General features: G+C 40.9%; 1 protein-coding gene across 1 annotated transcript in view; it reads right to left on the reverse strand.

Annotated features, from left to right (window-relative positions):
* ADCY7 (adenylate cyclase 7) overlaps nucleotides 1-10490 on the reverse strand; it is a gene marked incomplete at its 3' end in the record, with an annotated part of 28315 nt that overhangs the window by 13230 nt on the left and 4595 nt on the right. Inside the window, exons 4-9 of the mRNA XM_010150981.1 lie at nucleotides 10163-10312; nucleotides 7761-7909; nucleotides 7332-7443; nucleotides 4957-5084; nucleotides 4553-4711; nucleotides 485-617 (exon numbers count right to left, since the gene is read on the reverse strand). Of these exons, the coding sequence (XP_010149283.1) occupies nucleotides 485-617; nucleotides 4553-4711; nucleotides 4957-5084; nucleotides 7332-7443; nucleotides 7761-7909; nucleotides 10163-10312 (831 nt within the window). The remainder of the gene's footprint in view (nucleotides 1-484; nucleotides 618-4552; nucleotides 4712-4956; nucleotides 5085-7331; nucleotides 7444-7760; nucleotides 7910-10162; nucleotides 10313-10490) is intronic.

The following is a 10490-nucleotide window of genomic DNA, read 5'->3' on the forward strand; positions in this document are numbered from 1 at the left end:
CTGTTCCTTCCTGTTCGCAGGAAGGCGTTGGCAGTTACCAGGCTCTAAATGGCCAACCAAGTTGCTAACTTTACCCCTTGAAAAGAAGGTGAATCTCACATCTCAGATAGTGAGGAAGATGTCAGAAGCTATTTTACAGTGTATTTTATCTGAAGGTGGCCACACAGTAGAGGTATTCTTTCATGACTTCATCCCACCTTCCGACTGGATTTGAGAGAGACACTTCACGCAAATACATAGTCAAATATGTATTTTTAACTCTGTGTAGACCACACAAGAGGTTTCAGCATAACGCTTGTAACCTTTGAGCTAATAGTCATGGCATAAAACAGTAAGACATGCTTTCAGATCTTAAGGCTCAGATAACTCAAACAATGCTTTAATTCTGAATTTAAAAGGCTTATGCACCACAGACACCTATGTACTCGAAATGTATGTATATATATATATGAATAAATATACATGTTGAAAAACATACACATACCCTTGGATCAACCACTAAGTAGGTTTTGATTTTCATGGATTCAAGGTAAGGATCCCTCAGGTGTCCGTTCCCTTCTTCTACTTCATAAGCTTTGCCTAGGTGATTTAATGTTGCTTCAGTGATGTGTACACGGCTGAGAAGAGGAGAAAGAACAAAAGACCCAAACACTTAGAGAAAGGTCACATTAAGCATTTAATTTACATGTCAATAGCTACTGCTGACATTTCTGTTTTTCAGCCTTCTTGTGCTCTGGCAGCCAACTGCAAAATCCTGCCAGCACTTAAACACCATATTTGCAATCCCTTACTACAGTTCTTTGTCGCCTATCTTTCATAGCAAGTATGCAAAAAACACTTCCTAGAATGAGATAGCATCAGTATAAAATTAAATTGAAATAAGCAGAGGCATAGAAGAAAGAAGAAGAAACGTGATCAAAGGAGATGTGATGACTGACAAGATGTTCAGACGCACAGGCAGGTTGTTTCAGATGGCAAGAGCTGCAAGGAAAGCTCCCAAACAAAACACAAGCGAGGACTGCCTCCTGCTAGAAACGCATGAGGAGGGAAGGAGATTGTTGCAAAGTCTGGAAGAAAAGGCTGGAAAAGGTTTTTTGTCAACTGGGAGCATAATTCTGAAAATCTGTCTTTGCTGACTGCAATGGAGGAAAGCATAACACAGCAACAACAGCAGCACAGGTCTAAGGAGCAGCTAGTGTTTTCCTGCACCCATTCACACCTTCCCCTAAAAGTAATATAGTTCAGCATCCTGAATCACATATTTCCATATAAATTACATGTAATATCTTTCCACAGAATTTCTCAACAAGAGACTCGAGTGTGCTCATAAAATAGCATTTCTTTTCTTATAGTCTATTTTTTCATTGTCCATCTTCCCACACATTCTCTCACTTTTCTTTGTCACAGAAGAGTTAAACACTGTGCTGTGGATCCTACAATCCATCAGCACGGAGCTGGGAACAGAACATTTCCAGAATGGCTGCTGACAGTGTGCAGCACTCCTGCCTAACTACAGAGAGCAAGGGGATCGCTGTCCCATCTGCCTCCACCTCCTTGTGCTACATGTAGGTTTGCCTGAAGATGACTTAGCCAAGACCCGGAGACCACTGGCTGTGGCTTCTCACAAGGAAGAACAAAAAATTCCTCAATCCTCTTGGAGCCAAAAGGTAAGAGTTTTAGAATATAGACCATGCATGTTTTTATTTGTTTCCTGGTAACTGTCTCAAAAACCTCTTTTTTTAACTGTTACTTTGATTATGCAGTTTTGCGACCGAGAAGAACCTTCAAATCTGACACTTGCTCTAAAGCACCCTTTTCTCCCATAGGGACTGAGGCACACTGGGTGATGTCTGTATTAACAGAGCCTTAAAACACAGACACACACCGCAGCGAGTTTTCTGCGGTTTCCACTTACCTCCAAAGGTGGTACGTTTGTGCGCCGTCCACCACCTTCCATTTTACCAAGCCTCCTCTCCCCGCTTCCCCAGATCATGCTGCCACAGTACATTTCCGATCGTACAGCAAACTCCATTCCATATAAATTACTGTGCTGCTGATTTCTCAGCGGTTACTAAAGCTTCCCGGATTCCGGGATCAGCACGTAGCCAAAAGCTGCTGCCACTCAAGCCGCCTCGCCAAGGCAAGCTGGAACGTGCACTGCTGCACTTCGCACGCTCATGCGGCATACCTAACGTGCTGCGCTCCCTTCCCGTGCTGACAGGCCCGAGACTGACACACTCTGATTTTCAGGTATATACATATTAAAAGAATTGGTCACAAATGCATTTTTATTTTTGCTAGTCCTTTCTGCTTCACTAGTGTATGACATTGTTATGAATGGAAATACATTTTTAAAATTGGAAAGAAGATGCACAAGGATACTCTGTCAATGGAAATAAAATATTTATAAAGCAGAAGTTTTCCTGCATCCTTTCTAAAGTCTTCAGAATTCCTTCATTTACAGAAACCCAAAACACACATACTTCCCATTTTAAATAAAAACTTGAAACTGCTCCCAGTGAGAAAACTTCAACTTCCAATGGAGCAGGGCCATGGAACATTAGAATGGGGAATCCCAGACATATCTTTTTTCTGGAGAGCAGGAAACAAATATAACATTTGCATAACAAATAGAAAGCCATGCTCCCTCTAAGGCTCAGTCTTCCTTGAATGGAAGGTTTCCTCTGGCTAGTTTTGAAACACGTGACAGCAAGGGCTAGACATGTATGGGAATAAGAATTATTAGGAGTAATGTTTCAGAACCAGCAAGCCAACCTAAACCAATTTAATTCCTTACCAGATTATCAAATATAAGCACAAAGAACGTAATGGAATAATCAAAGTTTTCCAGGTGAGGCAATGGTTGTAAACATGACTAAGGAAAGTATGTTTTCATGCCGTATTCAGAGAGTCATGTTTGCTTTACCAAGAAAAGAAAATTTACAACTCTGTTTTCTTGGCTAATCATGCTGAGTCAACACACTAAAACACTCAACCTGGAGGTAGTGCAACTGTTAACCAAGCTCCAGTTAGTTTTTCTGTTTCTGTCACCGATGCAAGAGAACAATTTGATATTCATATCCTCTTGTCACTTTGCAAAATTAATTTTTAAGTAACAAGCATATACCTAAAAGCTGTCTGAGGCATAAATAAGAAACCCTGTAAGGTCACTGGTTAGAATCATTCCCAAGCCAAACCAATACATTAATGCTTAAAGGTATACCCACATGAATGCCATTAGTAAATACTAACTTGTACAGACTACCAAGAACCTACCAATTCATGATCTCATTTGGGAATGGAAAAAGCAAAACTCTTAATATGGTCTTTTTTGGTGGGGACTACCCAAAAATAAATAGTTTCTTAGCTGACTTCTAATCCCCAAGTTCAAATTAGAAAATAGAAAATAAAAGTATACTTTCCTAAATGAGGAAAATACAACATGCTAGTGTTTTAAAAAAACATTTCTCTTTGTCCTTTCCAATAAACATCTTCAAAAAGGCAGCATGACTATCAACCTCAGACCCAATCCTCTGCACTGCTGAGCATCACAATGCAACTTACATTCATGCTTAGCCTCAGCTCTTCCACTCAGGACTACTTTCCTTCCCACTCTGCCCACAACAAGTACTACGCAATGAGAATATGCAGCAACTAGGAGCTCCAAACTCTCCTCGCTTGGATGCTCCTCATCAGGCTGCATTTTAATTTGAGTTGTGTTTTCCTGGGGGTGGGGACAGTGAATACAGAGCTAATAAAAATCAAGTGGGACTGACCAATCAATCCTATTAACAGAAACAGGAGGTAAATACAAAGCTTTGCCTTGTCGACATAAGTAGCATAACTATTCTTTAGATAAACTTACAACTACAGTATTAGTCCTCTGCACAACATGAATTAACTTTGTCAGTATAATGCACTGCTGACGACACAAACGTTTCTCCAGTGAGGGGAAAATCAAGAATCATAGAGTCACAGAACGGTTTGGGTTAGAAGGGACCTTAAAGACCATCCAGTTCCAACCCCCCTGCCATGGGCAGGGACACCTTCCACTAGACCAGGTTGCTCCAAGCCTCATCCAGCCTGGCCTTGGACACTTCCAGGGATGGGGCATCCACAGCTTCTCTGGGCAGCCTCTGCCAGTACCTCACCACCCTCTCCGGGAAGAACTTCTTCCTGATATCTAATCTAAACCTCCCCACTTTCAATTTAAACCCGTTACCCCTTGGCCTGTCACTCCCTGACCTTGTAAAAAGTTCCCCCCAGCTTTCTTTAGTCCCTTCAGGTACTGGAAGGTAATCTAAGGTCTCTATTGGGAACAGTCACTTGAAAGAAGCAGTCACTTGCCTAAGAATAGAATTCTATAGTTCACTGAAAACAGAAAATACTAATATTTTACAGCTCTGGTAAGTACACATTTTCATCATCCTATTTTCACCACCCCATTATGAGGATTTGTGTCACGGCACAGTTTCAAATTCCAGACTCATAAACCAGGACTATAAAAACTATGATGACAGAGTGAATCAGCACCGACAGGGAAGATCCTCACCCAGGTACGCCCGCGGACTCCATGCGGTTCGCTAAGGAGACGTCGTGTGACCAGACATCGTACTGCCATTTCCGGAGGCCAATCACACCGCAGAGCACATTCCCGGAATGAATACCAACTCTCATGTTGATATCCACTCCTGTGGCTTCTCTCACCTGCCTGGGGAGGGAGGAGGGTATTAGAGCATAGGTTACACTGCTGATTTTCTCTCCTCTTCCTGGAGATCCACTAAGGTTTAGTCTCATTATACACCTAGTGCAAAGCCAAGAGGCAAACGTGCGACCTATTGCATAACCATCCAACTACAGCTAATAAATACACTTTGAATGTTGACAATAAAGAATGACTTTATGCAGTATCTTCATAGCCCTGAAACATTAAAAAGTCTCCTGTGGTATACTTACTTTATTGCTTCACACATGTCAAGTCCCATTTTAACACAGTTCCTGGCATGAACCGGTAAGGACACAGGTAGGCCTGAGACACAGTAGTAACAGTCTCCCAGGATTTTTATTCTCATGCATTCATTCTCCTGTGAAATTAGAGTAAAAATACTTAACAGGAAAAAGTTAACTGCTAAGAGGAAAATGACACCAAAACTAGGACTTGTCTATGTCGTTTCGAGAAAGTCAGGCTTCATTCAACCCTTGTTGGAGCAAAGCTTACTTCTCCTTTCCCACACCCTGCCGTTGTTCACCGGAGAGTAAAGCCATCTTACTGGTTTCTGACTTTATTCTTGGAACTATTTGCAATTGAGAAACTATGAATAAAACTGTCACACAATTTACCATCTAAAAGATAAAAATCTTATCTATCGTTTCATTTTCTTTATTAGTAACTGAATTATAGGCAGTTTGTTCAATTGCTCAATTTTTGCATGGCAGCCTCCTAAACAGCGTTGTGCAGTGTCTTAAAGCCTGCACAGGGTTCAGGGGGAGTTAGGAATTAAGATGCCCAACCTGGTGTGCTTTTTGTTTCAAACATGACTGAAGAGAAAGCAGGCACACACTACAATTTGCTATTGCTCATAAAAACCGCAATGCTATCTGGCAGCAGGAAACCAAACTAAGCTGTTCTCTTAAGGCTTTCATTGCTGAGGGAGAACATCCACAATCTTAAGCTATCCAGTAGGTTCCAAGCAGCAAGCAATGAGCTTAGATAGCCCTGTGTTTCAGTTTCAGAGACCACCAGGGGAACCTAGCCCTGGATTAGAGCTGTTAGGCTTCAGCATCCAGCTCAGTGTCCATCGACTTCTATTAGGTAAACTGGAACCTACAACATTTGTACATTCTGGAAAACATGACTGAGAATACTGCCCAGCAAAAATAGCACAAAAAGCAGGAAACTCTTCTTACAGCTCAACCACAGAGTTGCAAAAGACTTTGACTCACTAAATCCAGTCAGTTTTTACACAGTGCAGTTTGCAGACAGGAGTAAGAAATTAAAACATATCACTCAAAATCTGGAATGTTTTCTGGGTTTGTATCTGAGAAACAGCTGCAAAAAGTGACCCGATTTCTTTAGCCTCAGCTTCTTCTGTGTCATAAAAGGGGCTAAGATGACATGACTTATGCTGTACGTTCTTAATAGCTGCCTCACAACAATACAATTCATACAAATACAAAGACTAGCAATGTCACTTAGTCAAAAAGCTTAACTAGGATTTTAGCCAGGCTTTTATCAGTGATATGATTAAGAATGTATTCAGTGGCATCCACAGAGGTTTAATTAAAGCAATTCCACTGATCTGCTACATTAATAGAGTTCTCCCATTTTTTCCTGAAGAATTTTTAGAATTTCACAAATCCAAAATTTCCCCAGTCCATTAACTTTCTAATTGGCATTCCGTATATACAAATATACTCAACTATGAAATCAAATCAACGTGAAGTTTTGATAGCTACTCACTAGTTTTGGCTTATGCTTCACCAATGCTAAATTTCTAGAACCAGAATTTGGGTTGGCATTTGTTATTTTTGATGCCACCTAGGATGCACCCAAATGCAGTGTCTATCTTCCTGAAGCTACATTTGCCTCATAATACTAACAGAAAAATCAATGGATATGACAGAACATACATCCAAGATCAGGGTCAGTTTTAGAGGATACAGAAATTATCACACAGAGTCAACCATGCAAACATGTATGTGGTACAATCCTGCAACCCGAGAACTCAAAACCTCAGCTGGTGATTACAGTAGCAAAGAAATTAACCTCAAGCAGCACTTGGAAGTGGTAAGAACTGCTGCCAGCCTGAGGGGTCTGCAGCTGGGCTATGTCTTAATAGGGTCCATTTTAATCTACTTCCCATTCCTACACTTTCCTGCAAGTATCCATTGCTAATTATTAGTTCTGAGCTAAAGAACTCCTTGGTCTGATGCAATGTGACTGAATTTATGAATTTAAATGTGTGCCTGAGTTTTCCATTTGTAGAGCCAACAAACAATCCTGACTGAACACAGCAAAGCTCCTCAGTAGAGCTTGTATACAGTACCTCTTACAGCCCTATTACAATCATTTATTGCCATCAGCAATTCCCTGAACAATACAGATAAACCTCCAGACTAAAAAATTGGAATTACAGTAACAACTTGCTATATTTCCTGGTTTTGATTTAAATTTTGGTTTTGTCATTTTGCTAGTTAGCTTTAAAGCCAAGGCAGTCTTCCCTTCCTGACTTCAGAAGCCCTAACACCAACTGCCTTCTGTCTTGCGGAAAAGACTTTGTGTTCTTCCAACAGCGGCCTTTATCCCTACCACACAAAAACTCACCACCTACCTTTGCAATCTGATCAAACTTCCCAAAAAGTTCATTCAGCATCACCACTAGTTCCTTAGGAGAGCAGTCACTGGCAAGGCGAGTAAATCCTACAATGTCGGCGTAAAGAATGCTAGCCAAGAACAAAAGGAAAAACCAACATAATTGAAATATGAAGATATGTCTATTCCACAGTCAGCTTAAATATTAAAATGCATTTGACAGAAAGCATCTCTCCCTTTGGAAAACAACTCCAGAAAAAAGGGTTGAAGTATCTCAACTGGTTTAGAAGACAGCAGATCAGTCCAGGACACTTTCTTTTCCCACAAGAAGAAAGCAGCTCACTTCAGCCTGAACGTCTATCTCCAAATTTTAGTTTCACTGGACCATTTACCCTGGTAAGAATCAGCAGCTTATGTTAAAACAATTATTTCTAGAGTTTCCACTTACCTAACATTTTGGTGCCTTTTTACATACAGACTGTGGAAGTTGTTGTCATGCATTTGCCTGTTGTCATTAGTTTCCTTTAGTCGCTCTATGATTGCCAGCTTCATTTCCATGGAGATATGAGCTGGCAGTATGGATAAAAGCAAATTTTCCTAGAAGGAGAGATACCAAAAAAAAAAAAAAAAGATCAATGATACAAAATTCTTATCACAGTAAACTTGAAACTGCAGGATTTTAGTGACTGCAAGAATGAACTTAAACTAGCTTTTGAGTAAAGCATGTCAGGTTTCCAAGAAAACACTTTTACATTTCTGTTCTCAAAAATCACTGATTGTACAGTTAAGTAAGGGTATTGTATATTTTTTATTTGTTCCTTGCGACCTAGATGTGACATCTCTCTGTAACCACAAAACACAAAAATCCAGTATTCAGTACTACAATTTTTGGATAAATGAACACAGACATTCATGGGAAAAATAAGTTTTACGTTAGCATTGTCTGATAAAGCTTCTGGTAAAAGCTTATATTCTATAACAAGCAATCTATGCAGTATTAAAAACCCTGATGAATTCTCAAATGTTGGAAAAAGCAGCAACCGATATAAAAGTGTCAACAACATGCTGCTACAGCCGAAATGAACCAGGAACTGATACCACTGAAATAAAGTCTTTTGAACTGAGTGAGAATAGAGAGACTTGAAAACCCACTTAGGTTGTTTGACTATTCAGTGCACAGTTTTACACTGGCTTTGACTTGAAAGCCCATTCTTCCAAGAAGACCCTGCTAAATTGCCGGGCAGCAGACAAAGACAAAAAAGAGAGTACTTTCAACCCAGAAAGGGCTCTACCGCCCCAAAGACAGAGTCACCACAGAAGAGGAAACATTGCATGGCTCAGCTACAAGCAGGAACTTTTTCAGATGACACTGCCAGCAAGGTCAACACATTGTGTAACTGAGTAAAATGCTGTCCCTTCGGACCAAGTCTTTGTCCCCTTTTCCTGAATACCCAATGAGCAGTATACAGATGGCAGTAAGATGCCAGGGTTACTTAACCCGTGCCTGCCCCCAAGAAGAAATGTCTTGGGATCACCGTGGGAAGAGGGATTCCTTGAGCATCAGTACTGCCTACAGTTGTCATAGACAGCAATTTAGTTTGAGACTGCCCTCAGGAACAGAAACACCGCCTCCAGGATTTTAATAGTAGGAGAGTCAACCTTGGGGAACCATTTAAACTGACAGTGAAGCCCCAGTGATTTAACGTGGTCATCTGAGGCTGACACATTACACAGCTTTCAAGGAAGCGGGATGTATCCTGAACTGCATTTCTTACATCACTTTCACAGAGAAAAGATGGGTGGCAAAAAGGAGACTCAAAACTGTGTGACCAATTACAGCACAGATGAAAAGAAAGCTGTCCATAGCCTTAAGCACATCTACACTTCAAACAAGCAACCGTAAGAAAACAAACCCACCCACAACCAAGACAGGCGAGTTACCCCACTGCCCAGAGAAGGAGAGCAAGCTGCCTGTGTAAGCAGATTAGATGCTTCCCTGGCTGCTGTGTGGGGAAACTCTGCCAGGACTTTCATGCAGATTTGTCATCTCATCTCACAAGATTAGCATCAGGGGACAGAGTGCTCTAACAGCGTGGCATTTTCTTCTTTTTAGTTTAAGTCGGTCACTTATCAACCCCTTCCTTTCATCTAATAACTGGTGGGCAGAGAACTCGGTACGCATCAGCCTTCTAGAGCTGCTGTTCTTAACCCTGCTTATACCAGGATAAGAGGAAAGGTGTCCTAGTTTCAGCTTTGATACTCCTTTACAATCCTTCCTCAGTACAAAATTCATGTTCCTTGCTTGTCCTTTAAATACCACTGGAGCTAATGGAAATAAACAATGCCATATTCAATACTGTAATCTATTCTACAATTATTTTTCTCCCTTAGGCTCCCACTTTCTCCTTCGAGGAAAAGGAAAACAGTCTGAGACACAAGAAAATACAAGAGCAAGTAATTATTTGGAATTCTAAACAAAGAAATGCAACCAAAGAAAGCATGAAACTAACGGCTGAAATGAGAAGTATTTTGCAGGGCACAGAGGTCAAGCTTTTTTAAGTTACCTTGGGTCAGTCCCAGTAACATTTTACAATAGGAAAAAAGTGTAACTGGCAATTACATTGCTCTTACACATACTGTGATTCTCCTACGGACAAGCCACAGGGAACCGCTTCCTCCCTTTAACTTCCTTCTTTTGTTACAAATGGCACAGCTTTTATCTTTGACGCTAGGTGGGTATCGCAAAGAGTGGACCAAGCCTTTCGACGTGCATTAGTCACCAACCTTATAAAATTATACAGACTTCAGAAATGAAAACAAGCAATTTGTAACATGAATTAGTTCACTCACTTGTTGCCTCTTTTCAATCTTCAATTTCATTCGGACCTGGATGCACTTTAACGTGTATCTATACAAATCCCACGAAGCAGCCTGCATTTGGCGTTTGTGAAATGCACCCACCACGTTGCCACAAAGAAAAATCACTGCATTGGCAAGTACCTGCACAGGAAGAAAAATATTTACCCACTGCAGAACAGCCATTGCTACTTCACTGATACACATACTAGTCCTTTAACCAAGCCCAGGCCACATTCAACTCTTCTCTTACCCTGTTACACCCCACATCATAGCGTTTCAATTAGCCGGGGTGTACCTGGGAAATAAAAGCTAGCGTTCA

This window comes from Eurypyga helias, unplaced genomic scaffold (assembly GCF_000690775.1).
Source record: "Eurypyga helias isolate BGI_N326 unplaced genomic scaffold, ASM69077v1 scaffold10464, whole genome shotgun sequence".
Taxonomy (NCBI): domain Eukaryota; kingdom Metazoa; phylum Chordata; class Aves; order Eurypygiformes; family Eurypygidae; genus Eurypyga; species Eurypyga helias.